The sequence below is a fragment of the Pseudophryne corroboree genome, chromosome 2 (assembly GCF_028390025.1).
Source record: "Pseudophryne corroboree isolate aPseCor3 chromosome 2, aPseCor3.hap2, whole genome shotgun sequence".
Taxonomy (NCBI): Eukaryota; Metazoa; Chordata; class Amphibia; order Anura; family Myobatrachidae; genus Pseudophryne; species Pseudophryne corroboree.
The window spans coordinates 135,152,219-135,174,788 of NC_086445.1; the positions used below are offsets into that span (position 1 = coordinate 135,152,219).

General features: G+C 48.3%; 1 protein-coding gene across 6 annotated transcripts in view; it reads left to right on the forward strand.

Annotated features, from left to right (window-relative positions):
* MTUS2 (microtubule associated scaffold protein 2) overlaps nucleotides 1-22,570 on the forward strand; it is a 1,049,445-nt gene that overhangs the window by 411,214 nt on the left and 615,661 nt on the right. For all 6 annotated transcript variants that reach the window (XM_063951742.1, XM_063951738.1, XM_063951743.1 and 3 more), the window contains one exon: nucleotides 12,942-13,182. In XM_063951742.1, the coding sequence (XP_063807812.1) occupies nucleotides 12,942-13,182 (241 nt within the window). The remainder of the gene's footprint in view (nucleotides 1-12,941; nucleotides 13,183-22,570) is intronic.

A 22,570-nucleotide genomic window follows, 5' to 3' on the forward strand; every position in this document is an offset into this window, starting at 1 on the left:
CCATGTTACAGTAGACCTGGGATATAGGTGGAAAGGTGGAAATAGTCAGTACTGTTATATTACTGGATATTAAACTGAATACACACGGTGCCATATGCACAATGTTTCCGTGTGATATGGACTATGTGTATGCATCTTTTACTGTTGTTGCTGGCAAGTCACTTAACATTACTACAGCTGCGATCAACTTGGAATTACCCCCACTGTACACAAGGCACTTGGATCTCCCCTCTGGGATCTCTCTGGAGACTACTATAAGTAGACAAGTATGCGGTAATACTGTATTACCGCATAATTGTCTACTTATAGTAGTCTCCAGAGAGATCCCAGAGGGGAGATCCAAGTGCCTTGTGTACAGTGGGGGTAATTCCAAGTTGATCGCAGCAGGACATTTTTTAGCAGTTGGGCAAAACCATGTGCACTGCAGGGGGGGGGGCAGATATAACATGTGCAGAGAGAGAGTTAGATTTGGGTGGGTTATTTTGTTTCTGTGCAGGGTAAATACTGGCTGCTTTATTTTTACACTGCAATTTAGATTGCAGTTTGAACTCACCAGACCCAAATCTAACTCTCTCTGCACATGTTATATCTGCCCCTCCTGCAGTGCACATGGTTTTGCCCAACTGCTAAAAAATGTCCTGCTGCGATCAACTTGGAATTACCCCCAGTGTGTTTTTACACAATTTACATAATTGTGCAGCAAGAGATGGAGTCATGGTGGGGGGAGTTGCTACTATTCACACCATTAAGCCCCCGCTCCACCTGGTGCATTAGGGAAGTAGGCTTGGATGCAGGAAAGCCACCTACTTAACCGCAAGATGAGGATGACTCCCCAACGTTTGAGAGCTTCCTGGGCATGTCGGTAGAGTAGGACTATTTAGAGTAGCATGTATTACAGGTTGAGTATTCCATATCCAAAATGCTTGGGACCAGAAGTGTTTTGGATATCGGATATTTCCGTATTTTGGAATGATTGCATACCATAATGAGATATCATGGCGATGGGACCCAAGTCTAAGCACAGAATGCAGTTATGTTTCATATATACCTTGTACACACAGCCTGAATGTCATTTTAGCCAATATTTTTAATAACTTTGTGTACATTGAGCTATCAGAATACAAAGGTTTCACTATCTCAGTCTCACTCAGAAAATTCTGTGTTTCGGAATATTTGGATAAGGGATACTCAACCTGTACTGAAATAACTACCGTACTACCAGTGTCGGACTGGAGCATGAAGAGCCCACCGGGGGTATGCAGTGGTAGGGGCCCATGATTAGAGGTGTGGCCAGCCTCCAAAGGAGGTGTGGCCAGCCACCACAGAGGTTTGGCTAACCATTATAGAGTACCTGGTCTGGATTTCTTGATAATTTATATAGCAATTAATGCTAGTGCATGCATGATAATGTGCCAGATTAATGACAGCAATGTACTGTAGAGAATACCCCATAGTCCTGTGCAGTATAATGTAACATATGTATAAAATATAATTCAAGTGCACAGTCTAGAACCTGATCCCTAGAGGAGGAGGGGCCCCCAGGCAGTGGGGCCTACCGGTGGTTTCCCCAGTACCCCTGTGGGCCAGTCCGAGCCTGCCTACTACTATTCAGCAGTTGTGCTACTAGTGCTGGCTTTTTACTAGGCTCATGGTATTACTCTCACGGTATAATACAGTAAATTGCTAATTATATATAGATAATCATATCACAGCTGCTGCTATCATATTAATGGTAAGTATTAATGCATATTACTGGTAATTACTGTTGCTGCTGGGACCTAACATTACTACTACACTACAAATTACTTACTGTAACTATTATCCTATTATTGGGACTTGCTGCTACTACTAATTGTGGCATTTTAATGGACATTACTACTACTGCTGGCATATTACTAGTGTAGCCATGTTTTATGAAGGTTGGGGGAGCTGCAGAGTAACATTTTTGCCTCCATCACCTGGAAAACTAGAAAAATCCATGGAGTGGGGCATAGGTCATACTTTCCTACTATCTTGGAATGTCCAGAATTTCAGGGAACCTCTTGGATCTCGTCCACTTTCACAGTGAAATGGGCGGACCCATAAGTTGATAGGTTCAGGACAGCGTTCATGTCATTCATGGCGCCCTACCACAGAAATTGTGAAGGCAACTCCTCTGCACCAGGTGATGAAGAAGTAGTGTACTGCTCCATCCTAGAGGAATGTCATAACATGGACTTATGTCCAACTGTAAATGAACCACAAAGCAGTTACACAGGGCCCCATACAGACCTAATCACTGTGCTGCAAATTACACTGTCCTGCCATCAGATAGTTGCCGCCCAGGGAGAGCGAATATTCACCCCATGCAAGTGTGCGATTGCATGTGTATGCTGTGCGAAAATTCCCCTCTGTCAGCGGACAGCTGCAAAACCGTTCGCATCACACTCACCATCTAATGTTTTTCCCATTCTGTGCAGTGTGTGCGTAGCTCAATACTTACTCCTCCAGTGTGAAGATCGGGGTCAGAGCTGACGTCACACACCCTCCCTGAAAACGCTTGAGAACGCCTGCGTTTTTCCAGACACTCCCAGAAAACGGCCAGTTACCACCCAGAAACGGCCTCTTCCTGTCGATCACCTTGCAAACAGCCGTGCGATCGAAATTTATTTTCGCACCATCCTGTCACTGTTTGGCGACGCGCGTGCGCATTGTGATGTATGCGTAGTAGTTTGATAATTGCCCGCTGTGCACAGCAGCGATGAGGTCTGAATCGGGCCCACTGTTCGGAACGCATGCAGTAGTATATGCTAATGCTAGTATCAGCCCTTCCCCCAGTGTACAGCTATGTGACACATATGAATGTACAGTATAAGAACTGAGACACCCACTTTGAGTGTCTTCAGATGCTGTAATACAGCATGGGGCGTCTTTAGATGTCACAGTGGAAACGTGCAGCAGCCCTATGGTAGTATCTTAGTATGGCCTCCAATTGGGCAATTAAGCATCTGTGTACACAGTCACTTCAGGGACAAGCCCACAGCACTCCCAAAACACGCCAATAAGACCACATGTAAGAACTCAGCTGGAGGTGAAAGCATAAAGACCTGCTGAGGGACTCTGATTAAAACAGATTAGCCGAATTGTGGATTAGAATTCAGTCCGTCAAGTCAGGCAAAAAATTGCAAAATAACTCCAGACCCCCGCTGCCGGCTCATGCCAGCAACGGCGAGTAGCTAATCCCTGAGTAGGATAAAAGGGGGGAAGACAAACAAACGCACAACACCATAACGTACTGAACTGTAATAACATGATTAAACGACTGGGATTGACACACAAGTACGCGCGAGCTAACATCTCATGCAACGAGGCGCATATACCGTCTGTAACTTGACGACTTCCATCGCCCCACCGCCTGGATCTCAGCCATGTAAAATCCCGTCGCCGCAGCCGACGTCGCAGCCCCTATGCGAAAGGAATGCGTCCCGAACGCAGCGGGTGGAAGGCCCCAGCTCGCAAGACAGCGACCCAGCATCCCACGAAATAGATACTTCGTCACCGGCAGCCCGTATAGTGCAGCGGCTATGACCCCCGACCGTCGGGTCGTACTGCCTCATATTGCACTGCCAACCTCACTGGGCAAATGCTCTCCTCAAGAGCCGGGACCCAGGTGACCCATTGACCTCTCCCCACTTGGTCCGTCTTAGAGCGCCGCAATCTGCAAAGCAAGGACTTCTCACCCACCACCACGTCCCCGACCAGCATGCGCGAATCCTCTCGCTTAGAAGGCGCTACCAGTTCCGAAACCCTAAAAGCCCCGTGGTAAGCCATTGAGCACGCCAAAATGAAGAACAACCGTAATTCAAAACATGGATGACGCGACACCTGTAACCGCCCTGATGACATCCAGCAACATAGCCGCCTCAATGGGCATCCTCCTGTCAGCCGGCGTCTGCGCGACTCGCGCCCATCCTTTCATCGCCTTCAACAGAATCCCGCTCTTAGCCACGTCGGGGACGCCCTTTATTCTGCTGAAAACGAAATCCTGGCTAAGTACCGGGATACCACCGCTCTGGACCTACCCGAAGCATACAGCTGACAAATAAAAGAAAACATCCTCCGATGCCCGCTCTTACCTTGCTGAATTCGTCCTTAAACAAACTCCACCTACTCGCTCCAAGCTAGCGGCTTAAGCGTGGCTGGCGCGACTGACCGCAACGCAAGACCCTCCAATCCGTCCCGATCACCTCCCAACATAACCGGGAAACTGAACACCATGTTCGTCGGCCTCCGGTGCCTACAAACAAATACTTTCCCACTGCCCTCGTGACAGAGCGTTGGAAATTCCGTTATCCAGCCCAGGCACATGCTGTGCGCGGAACCACACGTTCCGACGTAGGCCTGCCAACGGCAAATGCCCCAGCACCCACAGAAACTACCAGCGACTTCGCCTCTGATTAATTATCGCATGCGCCACTGCAGGATTGTCACATCTAACCAAGATGCTGCGATGGGCCAGCCGATCGCCCCATACCTCCAGCGCCACGATAATGTGGAAAAGCTCCAGCAGCAAAGGTCCTTCGTTAAACCTTCTCGATGCCATTCCGCCGGACACGGAGGCCGCGCATCAAAATCCCTCCAGATAGCAATCGAAACCAGAGGCACACGTTGCATTGGTGAACAGCTGCAACCTAGCGCTGCCTACTATAGGGGCCTGCCATATACCCGCCCCGTTGAAGTCCTCCAGGAACGAGGCCCATACGGCCAAATCCCTCTTAATCTCTGAGTACAATTGCACGAAACGGGTGGTCTGGCACAACCCGCAGTAGCCTTTTCTAACTTCCGGCAGAAAACCCTCGCCCATCGGGATTACGCGACAAGCAAAGTTCACCATGCCCAGCAAGGACTGCGCCTGCCACAGTGTGACCTAACGCGACCCCTCAAACCAGCAACTAGCGTCGCGGAGCTTCACCCCTTGCTCCGAGGCTGCCGACACGATCCTGCCACTGTGTCAATCTCCATCTCCAAAAAAGGACAAACAGGAGGCCGGGCCCTCTGTTTTATCCTCGGCCACAGGAACGCCGAAGTTGAAAAACCGCGCTCGGATGCTGAAGAGCAAGTCACCGCACTGTAAGGAATATGCCGGACCCTTGCACCGTAAGTCATAGAGGTAATGGGCAACCCCCTGACCCACCGACGACGACTGCACGCACCAATGTACAACGTACTAAACCGCTCGAAAATTGAGCATGAAACGAAACAACCATCGGCAGACCTTTGCCAATGAAATACTCCGCCCCTATCCGGCAACCCATAAAACGGAGGTTCCACTGGGCCCGCACCGCACCTCGCTCGCAACAGGCAAGCGAAACCAAACGAACACCGGAAACAAAAATCTTGTATCCGCCCTATTTGGATACCAATCCAACCACCGGCCCATCGCCTCCAAATTAATTTGCGTTGGAGCTCTGCGGAGCGCTCCCGCCCTAGGCCTGTCTCGGGTAAGTTTGCTTACCCCAGGCCCCCTGACGCCTGCCCTTGAAACCAGAGGAGGCTGGATGGGATCCGCCACATTGCAAGCACGAGTGGCGAAAAATGACGCTGCTTGCCGAAGGAATAGGCCGCGTTGTTAAACGCGAAACATTTCCTTGATGCGCGTCTTGCCCCCCTGCACGGCGGCCGACCTACCTGGCTTGGCCGAACCGCCGTCTGCGCCGGACCCCAGGGCAGGCGACCCTGCGCGGTGCCCGTCCGCCTCCGCGTTCCGTGGCTCCTTAGCCTGTTGCGAAGCCCGAGTGACCTTGAGCCTCTTCCCCACAGACTTCCACGTCCTTACACCCAAAGTCCATGACTTGCAACCCGTCCTGCTTCTCCCTGAATTCCTGGACATATCGACGCCACTCGGAGCCCGAAGATGTGCGATGCATGCCGTGTATGAGATGCAGGTACCAAACTATGTTCATGCACTCGTCCGGTCTATACCCCAGGTAACAAGCCGCGAAGACCCCGCTGCCCGTCTTTGCTGCCGCCGCCCTATACTCCCTCTTCGCATCCTTTGCCAAAACAAACACAAAACAAAATCCCCGTAAATCTACCTACGGCAGCTATCCTTCAGCCCACGCATAACTGCCGTGTAGTCGCAGCGAACCCCCGGGGAAATCACGGCGTTTCTTAGCCCTGCGAGCTTCCTCGCTCAGCCGTCTGCGCATCCTCCGCCTCTTCTGCCGTCCCGCCGGCCGCTTGGCGAATTTCGTCGCCCGCTTCTTCGCCCCAGTCGTAATACTAACGTCAGACGCCGGCGACGACAGAGAAGCCGAAGAGGAGGAAGAAGCAGAACTACGAGGACTAGAGCTCGTGTAGGAGTCCGATACCGACCGTACCACCTCACCTGATATCGCCGACTGCCCCGACACGGTATCCTTCGGCGTGGCAAAACCGACGTCGTCTTCTTCGGACTCCGCCATCTCCACTTCACCGCGATCCCCTGCAGCAGAGAAAGGAGCGAAGGACCCAGAAGGCACTCACGGTGTATGCCGAGCAACTCGTGAGGAGGGCGTATCTGCCGCGCATCCCTGCCCGACCCGTCCGGGACAATGATCAAGGTCCGCATCGCCCGCCCAGAGCTCCCTGCAGGCGCGGGCAACCCGCTGCGCCGCCCGCACACCGGACGCACCTGCCACTGCCGGCGTGCTAGAGCTTGCAGCTACCCCCGACAAACGGAACCTGGGACCCCGACGCCTGCCGTCCCGTCTTCCTCGGCGGGGAAAAGGAGTGCGCCCCTGAACTATGGCGAACCCATCCCCCCCCCAAACTTCGCCTCTATCGGAGGGCTGGCAGTAGGTGCCCTCGCTTCCTGAAGCTACGCTCGCCCCTCCCCCCGCAAACCGGAGCCACTCCGCCCGCTGGGAGGGAGCTGCGGCGAGACCGGTTAGCGGCCGCAGCAGCCCTGCGGCCGCTAACCCATTCCCTGTCCCCCCACGAGCCGCTGGATTCCTGCTCTAGGGGAGTGCCCTGAGGGGACAGAGAGACGTGCGGCGCTGCTGCGCGCGCACGAGCGAGAACGGCGCCACCGTCGTGAGCACGGGCTCGCGCGCACCTCATGTGCGCTCCCCGACTCTTTGCCCCGCTAATTCTCTTTGAAATACTCCGCCCCCCCACTTGTACCTGCTGCCCGCCCACACAGGCCTCTTGGGTACTGCCTATGCCAACATGCGGGGGGGGGGCTGCCTCCCCTCCCTCCCCCGCCCCCCGCCGGACTCCGGCTGCAGGGAAGCGAGTTGGGGAGAAAGGGAGGCTGGTGGCGCCGCTGCGCGCACTCGTGCGCGAACGGTGCCGCCGGAAGCGAGCATGGGTGCGCGCGCCTCTCGTGCGCGCGACCCGCCGCTTGACCGCCCGCGAGCTCCCGGCTGCATGCACTGTTTAACCGCCGCGCGAGGCCCAGTGACAGACCTCGCGCGGCTCTCAGCCGTCTCCTGCCTGGCCCCTCCACACTGCGAGAGGGACATAAAGGAAGCCGAGAGCGGCTACACCGACGGGCGCATGCGCGCCCTCACCTGCCAGCGAACGCCCGACACCCACACCTCATATGCCGCGCTCGGAGGTGAGGGCTGTGCCCTCCCACCTCCGGGCGGCCTGCCCGAACCTCCGGCCTACCACCCGAGCCTGTGGAGGCCCCAGGGGACGGGGCCCCGTCCCCTGGGGCCTCCACCCCTTCCCCGGGCCCAGCCCCACCGCCAGGTGCGCGGTGCCGGGCTGGGATACCGGCGGAACGACGAGGGCGGGCACAAGAGAAGGCTGAGGTGATCTAAAGGAGAATCACCTTGCAATGCAGGGGAGAGCTCGCAGTCTAAATTAAATGGGAAACAACAATTACAATTGGGAAGCCTGCTATGCAGCACTCACCCAACTCAATAAGGCAATTTCACCAACAAGAGAGAGACAAGATGTCTGTCCTTCCCTATATATACTAACCCTCCCCTTTTCCCAAAGGGCTGTACTTTCCTTCCAGCTAGGTCCACCCCTCACAAGATGTTTAACTCATTCCTTTCCTATGCTGTCAATTCTCTCTCCATCTCCATGCTTCTGAATGGCCACCTACAGGTCGCCTGTAAGAGTTCCTAGGGCTTCTTGCGCATGCACCGTAGCAGAAACCCACTGAATTTCATGAATATCAGCATCGCGTGCGACTGAATTCAACCCTTAGACTCTCCTTTCTTTATTTTAGAATTTACACATCGTAACAGTTAGATAATGGAGGTAAGTGCAGATGTGGTAAGATCTGTTTGGCAAGTATGGCATAGATACAGTAAAGGTCCATAGACACTGGGCGTTTTTGCCCAGGGTGTATGAACAGCGATGATCGCTGGGCTGAAAATCACTGAGTGCATACACACTGAGCGCTTTTCCCCGCTGACCAGCGATGTTAGCGAGGGTGAACGGCTTTCCATAGCAGGACGCTATGGAAAGCCGCTCACCCCGCCGTTCATCTACTGGTAATACCAGCAGATGAACGGCGGCCGCTGGCGATGAAGCGGGAGTGTGCATCTGCGCTCACCACTCATCGTTTGGGCATACACACTGGGCGGCTTTAAGCTGAAAGCAGCTCAACACGCCAAAAGTCAGCTGCTTTCAGCTCAACATCGCCCAGTGCGTATGGGCCTTAAGTAATAATTCACTCTGGAAACCACAATTCTGGTAGCTTGTTCAATTTTCACTTCCATGAAGCTTGCCCGGAGCGGGGCTCCAGGAACTGCACACAGCTGGATACACACTAAGGCTGGGTATACACCTGACTGATACGTCGGCAGACCCGCCGTCTCGCCGGCTGAGCATCTGATCCAGGTAAGTGTACACATTTACCGATTCGCTGCTCCATGTGTCGGTCTGGACACCCAGCCGGGCGGGCATTTGAATTTGTTCGCCCAGCTTTGACTTCGGCCCCCCGCAGGAAGTGTATGGGTGGTCGGTGGACCACCCATACGCACAGCCATATGCCCTGATATACTGTCTGAAGATATAACACCCATCAGCTGTGCTGCACAAGCAACGTGATATGTCTGTGAATGTTGTCATTCACAGACATATCATGGGTATATATACACCCTCCGATGGGCTTGCGATATCGATCGAACAGCCAATATATCGGCCAGTGTGTGCCCAGCTGAAGAGAAAGGCGCAGGTCCACGAGACTTAAAGATATAACTGGGAATACTGCTTTACAGTCATGTGGTGTTTGTATTATAGAGCAGGCAGAGTGCAGGTGATGTGTTATTCTGTACAGTACCAGAGATTTGTTGCCCAAAATACTAATTTTGAGGTAGATAAATGTGTTTTTGCTATTTTATAATCGCAGTGCAGTTTCATTCTGGAGTTGCGTTTGCTAAAGGTCAGTAAACAAACTGCTTGGATATGAATTGTTTGTCAGAGGCAGAACATTGTCAGAGCCGATGAACACATCTCATCATTAATATACTGCCAAAATATCTCTTGTACTGTGCATTTGTTCTATGGAGTTCAAAACATTTTGTAGACACAATCTCCGTGTTTATTGCTTCTGGGAGTTGTAGTGCTGACAATAGCCATCCATAGAAAACAACAGTAGTGACATCTTCAGGCTGGAAAAAGGTAGTGTTTGAAATTACAAAAAGAAAAACATCGGTGTCATTGTTTAAATACTGCAGTTCTGATTATAATCCGTTAATATAAATATAGAAATTATGGCAAATCCTATGATGTTAATAGGTGGCAGTGGTGTGTGATGGAGGTCATTCCACAAGCAGATAACTTTAACAGGCATTGGTTTATTAACCGGTAGAAAGCAGGAGTTGCATAACACAGGGTTAAATTGTATCTCCAGGTGCAGCCAGGTATGTATGGGGTTAATGCCGGATGGTGTAGTACACACCCTAAAGGCCCGTACACACTGGTCGATTTATCGGCCGTTCTCTTGAACGGCCGATATATTGCGGGCGTGTCGGCCAGTGTGTACGGCCGATACGTCTGTGAACTCCGTCGTTCACAGACGTATCGCGTCGGCCGCGCAGCACAGCCGACGGCCAATATATCTACCGATATATTGGCGCGTCGCTGTGTGTGTACGGGGCGGTCGGCCGACCGCCCGTACACATGCTGCGGCGGCCGGCGGTGATTGACAGCTGATCTGGGCGGGCGTGTGTACACGCCCGCCCAGTTCATGACGTCAGTCCCCGACGGATCGGGCAGTGTGTATGTGTATGCTGAACACACTGCCCGATCCGTCCATAGATATACAGGTTGAGTATCCCTTATCCAAAATGCTTGGGACCAGAGGTATTTTGGATATGGGATTTTTCCGTATTTTGGAATAATTAGATACCATAATGAGATATCATGGTGATGGGACCTAAATCTAAGCACAGAATGCATTTATGTTACATATACACCTTATACACATAGCCCGAAGGTGATTTTAGCAAATATTTTTTATTACTTTGTGCATTAAACAAAGTGTGTGTACATTCACACAGTTCATGTATGTTTCATATACACCTTATATACACAGCCTGAAGGTCATTTATTACAATATTATTAATAACCTTGTGTATTAAACAAAGTTTGTGTACATTGAGGCATCAGTAAAAAAAAAATTCACTATCTCACTCTCACTCAAAAAAGTCTGTATTTTGGAATATTCCGTATTTTGGAATATTTGGATATGAAATACTCAACCTGTATCTGCAGATCAATTGATCTGCAGATATATCTACTAGTGTGTACCCACCTTAAGTTAATGCTTATAAGAATCTGTAAAATATTTTGAAGAATGACTAAGAGAAGAAAGAAATGTCCAATACGTGGTGCACGATATCATTTTCATAGATTTAAAATATAACTTTTATTAGTTCACCAATTTTATAAAAAGCCAAAATTGAATTAAAAAATAGATGTGAAAAATAAGGAATAAATGTAATAAAATTGTACTATGTGTGAAATGGCTCCATTCTATTATTTATTAAACTATTCAAAGAGAAATTGAACCCATGTATTATATTCGTTCTGTTGTATTACCAAATGAGGGGGGTCATTCCGAGTTGATCGTAGCTGTGCTAAATTTAGCACAGCTAATATCATTCACACTGACATGCGAGAGAACGCCCAGCACAAGGCTAGTCCGCCCCGCATGTCAGTGCCGCCCCCACCCCCTGCAGAAGTGCAAAGGCATCGCACAGCAGCGATGCCTTCGCACTTCAAGAGTAGCTTCCGACCAGCGCAGCTTTAGCGTGCTGGCCGGGAACTACTCATCGCTCCCTGGCCCGCAGCAGTTGCATGTGACGTCACGCAGCCACTGCAGCCCGCCCCCCATTCGGTCTGGCCACGTCTGCGTTGGCCAGACCGCGCCCACGAAACAGCGGCCAAACACTGCTGTTCCACCCCCCCTCCCGGCGACCGCCTCTGCCTGTCAATCCGGGCCGGCGGATGCGCAGTTCTGACCCGATCGCACCGCTGCGATAAACTGCAGCGTGCGATCGGGTCAGAATGACCCCCGAGACCTCTATGGTCTCGAGTTTAGGATACGTTTAATGTTTATTTAATATGTTTTCAATTTCTGTATAGAGAAGCCTTTTTACGTAAAAATGTAATCACTCTGTTGTCATATAAATAGGGTTCAACACAACAACCTTATGTTTTTATAGGAATAACTTTTTTATTTGCCACTTGTTTCAAAATGTTTTGAAGTTAAGGAAATAAGAGAAAACATTTGACCCATGCAGTTATAGTGCCCTTCTCCAAAATCTGGTACAGTATATCTTAGCCATCGAAAATAGATTGATATGGCAGTAAGAGTCTATTTTGTAAGACGTCCTGTTACAGCAATAGAAAATCCTTTTTTTGGGCTATTTTATCTCACCTTTGCCAGGCCAGCAGTTGCCTATAGCGGAGGCTCCTACCTGTCCCAGTGGGTCTGCTGTTCTGCCCAGACTCTGCTGCTTTAAAATGTGCACCTGGCTTGTACGCATGTTCCCGCTCATGCACACACATTGACCAACAGCCCAGGCTTCTAGGGAGTGCACTGGCTGCAGCCCTTAGTACCCAGCTAGGACTGCCACTATAGTAGGGGAGTAGCTTTCCATTGCAAGCTCTTTATCTGCTAATTGCAGTCTGGACTGGCAGTCCCAGGGTGAGAAATCACCTTCTGAATATGGAAGCTTCCAGTTCCATATTCAGTCACAAAATAAAAAAAAACAACAAAAAAAACCCCATAGTTTAAAAAATACAGATTTTTGGGTCTTACAGTGTGTATAAGAAATTATAATAAATACTGTATAGGGTGGCATTCTGTATGCCGACGGTCGGGCTCCCGGCGCTCAGTATACCGGCGCCGGGAGCCCGACCGCCGGCATACCGACACTTATTTTCCCTCGTGGGGGTCCACGACCCCCATAGAGGGAGAATAAAATAGTGTGGCGCGCGTAGCGCGCCACCGTGCCCGTAGCGTGGCGAGCGCAGCGAGCCCGCAAGGGGCTCATTTGCGCTCGCCACACTGTCGGTCAGCCGGCGGTCGGGCTCCCGGCGCCGGTATGCTGGGCGCCGGGAGCCCGACCGCCGGCCAGCCGTAGTGAACCCACTGTATATATAGGCCTGCTGGATGTATGTCTAGTTTATTCCATTAGGTCTTACTTCAATTTACCTTAACATACACCGACCTTCTGCAGTATTACTTTTTTTTATTTTTTTTTATTATTGTTTGAAGCCTCTGTCATTTGGGAGTACGTTCCCAGAGTGACCGTACCAACGTACTGTAGTGTAGACAGTGTGATATTTAATCTAGAGTAGCAATGTAAGAAACTGTCTCAGCAATTCTCAGTCTCCTGCTCTGTTGTGTTTTGCTTCTAGGACATACTGTATAAAATGTAATTTTCTTTGAAGTGTACTTTTTTAATGTTTGGACAGATAATAGTTTGCTATTCTCTATTTGTTTGCAGACAGGTGAACGGCAGAGAAAAGATGACTTCTGTTCCTCCACGTTTCCTCATTACGAAGTCCCACCCAGCTTCTACAGATCCACCATGATCCTGAGACCACAGCTTGGATTGGGGGCTGTCTCCAGATTACCAGCGACGAAGGGCAGATTATTAATTGCAAGTCAGCGCTCCTCAAGTTCCTCTATACCTCAGCAGGAACCAGTGTCTTCTGCTGGAACTGCCAACAGCTCAGATACTGCAGGTACATTTTCTATCACTTATAATTTCATCTGTATTTTATTTTCCTAAAAGATGGATTTGTTTAATATTTTGCTAGAATTTCACATTTAGCAGTTGATGAATAAATAGAAATGGACAAACATTCCATACTTTACTAGTAATGATATTTTCTAAAAGAAGCACCGGTGATTAATTTGGACACTACAAAATAGCCTGTGTTTCTATGGCAATGTGCATTTGTTAATTATAATTAAAACAGTAAAGCTCAGATGCAGTGTTAAGCAGTGTGGGTAAGAGCTCCTCCATGATTACCAGCCTCAGGGATATGCTGCAATTTTGAATCATGACTGAAAATGGAATTGCACGGACAAGCAGTGTGTCTGACTGCGTCAAATCTATGGGGCACATCCAATTAAGCAGGAGTTTTACAGTGCAGGGAAAACGCTGAATTTAACATCCACAGCTATTCAATTGTTTAAGCCTTTTCCCATGCATTAAGCATCTGGTAAAATGTAGAATGTAATAGGTTTCCCCAAGCGTTATTTACCAGAGGTGCAACTTTATGCTGACTGTTCCTTGCATCTCATGAGTATGCAAGGAACAGTGCACCTTCTGGTAATTATCAATGGGGTGGCCGACGATTGAATTGGTCAGTGCCGACAATTAGCTGCAGTTTACATCTTCTGTGTTTGGTGTGTGGGCGTTCTACTTAGTCTACATGGCAGTGAGGGGACTATTTAAGTAGCAGGACCATAATGCAATACTAACTGACAACTTGTAGTGCCTCCAGTTCTGAGCAATGCTCTGGCGTAAGATGGAAACCTAGGAGGATTTCTCCAGGGACCGACACATGGGGGGCTACATTAGATAACTGAGATGTGTGCTGTGGTACCCTACTAAAATGTCCAAAGGATACTTAAACCCAAAGTGGAAATCCATAGAAAAAGACAGCTTTCACTAGGCCCCGGAGTATTCAGAGTCTACTGCGCCAAAGAGAGGAAGGGGCCCGACCAGAGCCTGCACATGAACCCCCTCCTCTGTTAATCCACCCCTACATGGAGGCTGCTGTTCCTGATGGAAATGTCTGATATCTACCTCCTTGTTACATCTTTGGGATACTTGATATTTGCAGGTACCCCCCAAAAATGGGTGCATTTGGGAGATATGCCGTAAATATACTTTTAGGTCCCTTTAATAACTAGACAGAACAAGCATGCATAATAACAACCATTATATTCTCAATACATGAACAACATGGGACATTGGTTGGGCCACAGTAGATGTCAATAAAATAAAATACCACTGTCTCATACTATGTGCTGTAGTAGACACACACACACACACACACACACACACACACACACAACAGTGTGGAAATTAAATTCCTTTCAGTTGATTATATGCAGGTTATTCTGAGCATGGTAAACTATAATGATGCATTGTTAATTCCTTGTCTCACATCCTGAAAGCAAGGTCTTCTGCAGTCACGTCACCATTCTTCTGTCTCCTACATGTTATTTACCTGCATTTATGTGGTGCCGTGCAATTGGGATAAGTAAAGGTATGCGCAGCAGAGTTGCAGTCGGAGGGGGAGGTGCAGTGTGCAGGATCTCCGAGACATCGGGTGGGCCTGGGTACTGGTGTGTCCACTGGAGGCTGTGCATTTACACCCATCATGTACATTCTTAAGGTGGGCATCAGGAGGGAACACAAAGTAAAGGTGCTTTCCCCTGCACTCTCACCCCTACAGAGCAGGGACGTGCCTCCCTTGTCACTGATGATTAAAATAATATATATTTTGTGTTATAAGTATCATCTTTATATTATGCTAATCATTTTAGTATCTTAAATTGGTTTGGGAGGCACTGATAGCAGTGCCTCCCGTTGGCAGTGGGAACGGGATTAAGTGGGGGGCGGGGCATTGCACTTGGGCTGTTAAAGCCCATTAAAACAAATGGTGAAAGCGGCACTTCTACAAGTGCCTCGTTGGCAGGGATACCACTCCCATGTCAGCGAGGCAGCTGTGATTAAACAGCACTGGATCCGCTGTCCAATCACCCATATGCGGTGGGCGGAAGCGGTGGCGGGACCCGGCGGTGACTCGCGCTGAAGCTCTCCCTCCCTAGCTTCTACAGCAGCGGTGGTCCTGAAGGCATTGGTGCTGTGGTGCGTGCGACGGAGGACAGCGCTCTTCCCTTCCTTACACCCTCCCAGCTAGCAGCAGCGGCATTGTCCCTGACACGCAGGTGAGACAGGCGGCCACTGTGCTGGGTTTTTCATTGATGATATATATATCAGTGCCTCCCCAGCCTATGACCTCACCGCACATCACTGCTACAGAGGTGCAGGTACCTTGTACCCGCTCCTCCCTTCCTTTTAACTCCCCTTGCAAAGTGCACCTCTGTAGTCATGTGGACAACTGTGAAAATCCAAAGGAGTGGTCCCACTATCACCCCTCCAAACAAGCAACCAAATAAGGTGCCTGGAAGCAAATTCTTCCATTGCCCTTGTGAGTTTTGCCACTGCTCACACTCCACAGAGCTGCCCAGGGCAAAGATTAATTAGCGTAGCAAGTGCTAATGTACAAAGCTGGAAATTGCGCTAATGCTCAGCTGAGCACTGCAGATAATAATATATCGTACCCACAGAACTTAGATATAGCTTATTGTGAAATCTTATCTTTCTGCCTTACTGCTTTATCTGCATTGTAGTATACCTCTAACATTTTCATACCCTCCAACTGTACATTTTTGGCAGGTGCACTACCTTTTTTCTGTGGTCTGTACCGATTTTTGACTCTCCATTTTTCCATTGAAAGTATAGGAAAAGGGGCATGGGCACGCCCCCTTTACCTGTGGCCACGCCCTCTTTCCTAATTTGAACCAATTTTATGTGTAAAATGTTGGAGGGTATGCATTTGTTAATACAAATAATGATAAAATAACAATTATTTTGTCTTACTCTGCTGTTTTTTCCTTATGTGATCTAGATAAGTATTTATACTATTATTCCCACCCTCCCCCGCACACGCACACACACATACAGAGTTGTTCCTACTTTGATTCCTGCTTTGAAAATTGTGAACATTCCGGAAAGAAAGTTATAAAAAATCTTCATGCCACGTCATTAAGGGTTTAATATGTGGTCTGATTAAGATTACTTTATATAGTTTTATTTATTTATTTTTCATTTCCAAAATACAGTATTACAGGCGAGTGTAAGCAGAGCCGGCCCTAACCAATATGAGGCCCTAGGCAAGATTTTGGCTGATGCCCCCTAGCACCACCACTGGTTCCGCCCCTGACCTTGCACCTCTTTCCCAGCACCATCACCCCTCACCCATAGCAGTCCTTATTTTGGTGTTTGTACCCCCTATCAGAGGCGGAACTACCGGCAGTGCAAGCAGTGCGTTGCACTGGGGCCCGCCTCTGTCCAGGGGCCCAAGCATGTAATGAGTCAAACTGACTCATTACATGCCGCTGTGTGCTGCGGGCAACCGCTGCCCGCAGCGCACAGCCGCCCGGAGAGGAGAGGAGCAGCGGCACGGACGGGGGAAGGAGGAGGAGGGAGGTGAAGGAGGGAGCCGCAGCAGCGCTGGTGGAGGCGCTGCTGCTGCTGCTGCCCCTCTGCTTCACTATAGGCTGTCTTCCGAGAAGCAGAGGGGCAGCAGCAGCAGCGTCTCCACCAGTAACAAAGCGCTGCTGCGGCTCCCTCCTCCACGTCCCTCCTCCTCCTTCTCTACTGCCCGGGAATCGTGAGAAGGTGCACCAAGGAGCCTGAGCCAGCGGAGAGGGTAAGTATAATTCTTTCTTTCTTTCTTTCTTTCTTTCTTTCTTTCTTTCTTTCTGCCTGCCTGCCATGTGTAAAAATGGGGGACTGCCTGCCGCAATGTGTAAAAAGGGGGAATCTGCCTGCCGCAATGTGTAAAAAGGGGGAATCTGCCTGCCGCAATGTGTAAAACTGGGGAATCTGCCTGCCGCTATGTGTAAAAAGGGGGAATCTGCCTGCCGTAATGTGTAAAAAGGGGGACACTGTCTGCCGTAATGTGTAACAAGGGCACGCTGTCTGCCGCTATGTTTAACAAGGGCACGCTGTCTGCCGTTATGTGTAAAAAGTGTACGCTGTCTGCCGCTATGTTTAACAAGGGCACGCTGTCTGCCGTTATGTGTAAAAAGTGTACGCTGTCTGCCGCTACGTGTAAAAAGGGGACGCTGTCTGCCGTTATGTGTAAAAAGTGCACGCTGTCTGCCGTAATGTGTAAGAAGAGGAATCTGTTCGCTGTAAGGTGTAAAAGGGTCTCTACCTGGTGTAATGGTGCTACTGTGCGGCGTAATTTGAAGAATGGAGACTACTGTGCACCGTTTTATGAATTGGTATTATTTTGTGCCACACCCCTTCCCCACGCAGCCACGCCACTATGTATTTTTGCGCGTGTGTGTGTGTGTGGGGGGGGGGCAGAAAGCATTTTGTCGCACCTAGGCCCACCGCTCGCTAGTTCCGCCACTGCCCCCTATATTTTAAATAGGAACAGTTCACACATTTGGCGCTCAGCCCAAAAAGGGGTGTGTTTTTGCTGGCAAGAGGCATGGCCACACTATAGTAACCCCAGTTCCAATTACGCCACACAGTACTGCAACTTTATTCACATTTGATCATGCGATAGTGTCCATAATTCATATTACATCCCACAGTAGTATCACTTTACCTTATAAAAGTTACTCCTCACAGTAGAGACCCTTATTCACATTACATCACACTGAATTGCTCCTTATTCACATTACACCACACCCTATTGCTCTTTATTCACATTAGACGACACAGTAGTGCCCTTTCTATACTCAACGCCACATGGTAGAGCACCTTATACACATAATGCCACAGAGTAATGCCCTTTACATATACAGTATGAGACACATTATTAATGTCCTTATAAACATAATGCGCCTTACACATTATGACAACCTTTTACACATAATGTCCCTTACACATATGCCGCACATTATTAATGCCCTTATACACATAATGACACACGTAGTGCCCCCTACACATTTGCTGCACATTATTAGTGCCCCTATACACATAATGACACACATACAGTAGTACCCTGTTACACATATGCCGCACATTATTAATGCCCTTATACACATAATGACACACACAGTGCCCCTTACACATATTCCAAACACTACTGCACAACCAACCCACTCACATGCACACAGCACTCACACTGCCACTAACACTGTGACCTCTGCCTCTGCTTTGATACAGATGTGTCCTCATATATCTTGCCTCAATGCTAACATTGGGCACCTTTTGTATGAAAATGCATCTTATTTGCATTGTTATGTGGCTAGGATGCACAATCAGCTTCTGCTGATTAAAATGATATGCAGCATGCCTATATACTGTCTGAGACTGTGGCGGCTGTATCTGCATATGACATGCTACACACAGAATATAGGCATGCCGCATATCATTTTAATCAGCAGAAGCTGCTGATGCCCCTAGGCATATCAAATGCCCTAGGCAATTGCCTAGTTTGCCTATGCCTATGGCCGGCTCTAAGTGTAAGAATTGTGTATTCATTAGCATAATTACATTTTAGGATCTGCAGCAATGCAGTAAACTCCTAATGACCAGTCCAATCGCCGGGATTCCAGCGGCTGTCACAAGCCCCCAGTACAGATAGGCATAAAATTGGTATTCATTTTATCAGCGGCAGAGAAATGAACATAACCTTCTAGCAAGATTTTATGCATTTTTGTTTTCAGTTTTTAAACAATGTTTATGCTTGAAATAAAAAGTCTAATGTAATTGCTTTATTAGTATTCGCTGACATTTATCTCTCCCAGACTAGAGTACAGTATGTGTCCGATTGCTGTTTGTAGCTTAATGTTAATTTGCAGAGCCATTAGGTGTCAGACTATATTATACCTTCTGTACATTTAATACGGTATTGCCTCACAGACTTCATCGAAACATATAATTTAATGCCTTGTGAGACATAATTGGCCCCATCAAATATCCCACTTTGCTTTCATAGGAACATTATTGTTCTTGACAGATAAGAGCTTATTGACCCACCCTGCTGGTCTAATACTTAAGGCCCTTTATATAATGCAACCTTTAGCAGAATTTGATATACATTGGGGTTTTTTGTTTTTGTTTTTTTTCCTGAACAATTTGTAGCTGTTGCAGTTGATTAACATAAAAAACTCATATTGCCATTTTTAAAACATTATGGGCAGTATCTAATCCTATTGCTGGCATTAATTTACTGCATGGCAAAAATGGGATTTTCGTCCCGATAGTAATATTGGGCTATCCAATTACAGCCCATTTTTACTGTGCGGTAAATGACCCATTTTCCGGCGATAGCACATGTGATCTGGGACAAGTTCCCTGACCCATGTGTTATCGCAGAAAAATGGGGCTGATAGGGCACGCAAAGCTTGATCCTCGATAATTGACGGCGGGCAGGGCTAATTGGATAGCCCCTGGGGGATCCATGAGCCGCTGTCATTTACTGTGGCTAATAGGATACCCCCCTTTGGCTTCAGCCACTAAGAAAAAAAGTCTTTAAGGCATGTTAGGATTAGAATAGCGGGGCCTTTACCTACCACCAGCCCATCGAGACACAAATAACCAATGCTGTTTTCACAAGCCTAGCAAAGCAATGGTTCCCAGGACAGGGTTTATAAACCATGCTTTATTGCATATTGACGTTTTGAGGACCTTTACCCCTTTGAAGACCTTGACCCTTTCCTCAGGACATGTCCTGAGGAAGGGGTGAAGGTCCCCTAAACATCAATAAGGAATAACGCACAGTTCATAGGGACTCTGCTCCTGTGTAATAGACCGTCTATTTCTGGATAAACAAATTTAAACCCAATCTGCACTCAAGTCGAAGTGCGCTCTGGATGCCCAGTTGAGATCACCATGTCGGATATGGTGGGAAAAATCCATGGTATTGTTATGGTAGATCACCGAGTGAAGATGCATGAGATTGCTGAGGCCATAGGCATCTCGACAGAACAAGTGCATAACATTCTGCATGGAAAATTGTACATGAAAAAGCTGTGTGTATGATGGCTGCGGTGATTGCTGACTCTTGATCAAAAACGCATGCGTAAGGACGTTTCAATGCAGTGTTCGGCGATATTTAAGCGCAGTCCGCAGGATTTTTTGTCTATTCGTAACTGTGAATGAAACTTGGATCCACCACTGCACTCCTGATTCGAAGAAGCAGTCAAAACAGTAGGCATTGCCTGGTGGAAGTGCGCCGAAGAAGGCAAAGACTAGTTTGTCGGCTGGAAAGGATATGGACACTGTTTTTTGGGATTCCCATGGAATTATCCTAATTGACTACTTGTTCGGTTGGAAGAAATTCTGGTCAAATGAGGAAGTCATTGCTGCCATCAATAAGTATTTTGCAGGTTTTGAGACATCCTATTTTCCGACGCTGGACCAAATATATCGCCGTAGAGGGAGGACTATGTTGAGAATAAAGGCGATTTTTTCCCCCCCAAAAAAATGTGTTTAACTTGATCTTTTACCACATTTATCAAATGACCCTCGTGCAATTAGTACTAGTGGCCTGTTCTTCCAGTCTCTGAAAGGAGTTCTGAGTGCCACAGGAGTGGAGTGATCTAGTAGTGACCCTCAGACCCTGACCAGGAGAAACATACAACAACTAGGGGGGGGGGGATAAGGGGTCATGTGCCCCAGGCGCCGTATTTGAGTGGCCGGCGAAAACTCTGCTGGCTCCCTCGGCAGGCTGCTCCTCCAACCCCCGCGATCACCTTCAGCCGCTGCGTATAGTGCCGCCACTGCTGCAATGCACTGACTAGCATAAAATAGTAACAAATACAAACCAGCTTTGCGCTTCCTCTTTTAGCTTCAGCAGCAGGTCGTCAGCATGTGAAGCACACCCTTTAGGCTTCAACGTTAGACAAAGAAAAGAAAAGTGTGCTGACAACTCGCGCTGAAAAGAGTCCTGCAATCCTTTTTTCCATAATAAAGTACTCCACAATAAAGTGTAGATGTATTATTCTTCTGCTGGAAAGGATGTGTATGTCCCCAAAATAGCAGTGTTCTTGTCTCTCCTTATCAGAAAGACACTTACATTAACTGTCTGTCTCGAGTGTACATCAAGGTATCTTTATAGTGGAACGGGACCTTAATTTCAGACACTCCCCACGGATTCATATGAAACACACTTACATGTTAGTTCTTTCTCGCGTGCCCTTCAAGGTTTCTTTCTATCCTCTCCAGTAATATATGCACATGAATCTGTCAGGTGAGTAATAAAATGTTTTAATAATTCCTCAATTGATCCACAACATTGTAAAAAAATCCACAATGAAACACTACATAAACAGGTTTGAGAGGGAGGTGTGTTATCCTCCAGTATGGAGTAATTATACTGGAGGATAGCATGCACTGACTGCCCGCGCCTCCCGTTGTCCAACCACCCGGCAGTTATGATAAACTGAAACGTTGATGACAATTTTCTGTTATTTATGGTCATTGCGCCTCGAGTGCCGCACCTCCGGAGGATAGATATCAGATATATACCTATACCATATACATAGACACCCAAAATATGGCACAGGGCCTTTGATTAATAGAACATCCGATGTTTATTTATAACATCCAGTAAAAAAGTGTACAGTATAAAAAAATTTTATCTTACATCATAGACAAGGTGTTTTATAGGAACCAATGTTACATCGGGACAGATATAAACAAGTGACACCAACCACCCTAATGTTACGTTCACTGTGCTTGGAACGTAAGACACTGAGTGGATAAGCCCCAAGCACAGGAACGTGATGCTGTAGTTAGGACGAAGTTCAGCAGCAACCCCTAAGGAACCCTGACTCCGTTGTCTCACCCACGTGGTCAGTCTACTCCTGAGACTATGTTTGCTTGGGCCCACGGCAGGTGCGTTTGAAGGGTGGATTAGGTCTGCCCAACTCCGATGCCCCCCAGTCTTAGTTGGAGACAAGGCATAAACTGAGACGGGGTGAGAACAAGAGGAACCTCTAACTAAAAACAAAAACACCGAGTTAGGGGCAACTACAGAACTCTAACAAAAAGTATGAGTGGTGCGGCCGCCAAGACAAATTGCAACAAAAGGCCACGCTGTCCACACGCCTACACGACACCATCGTATACCGGCGAGGACAGCTAAAGCGGAGACCTCCGCAGAAAACACCAGGGCAAAATAAAGAGAAAGATACGGCCAAGGCCGTAAGGTGCGGCAAAGCCGCTACTCGCGACACCGGTGTAGATACACGCAGGTAAATAGGAACCCCGAGGCCGCAGGCACTGGCTCAGAGGACTGGAAAGCTTGAAGGATTCCAATAACAGGCTTCCGGACACCAGGACTCGGGACTACTGGATCA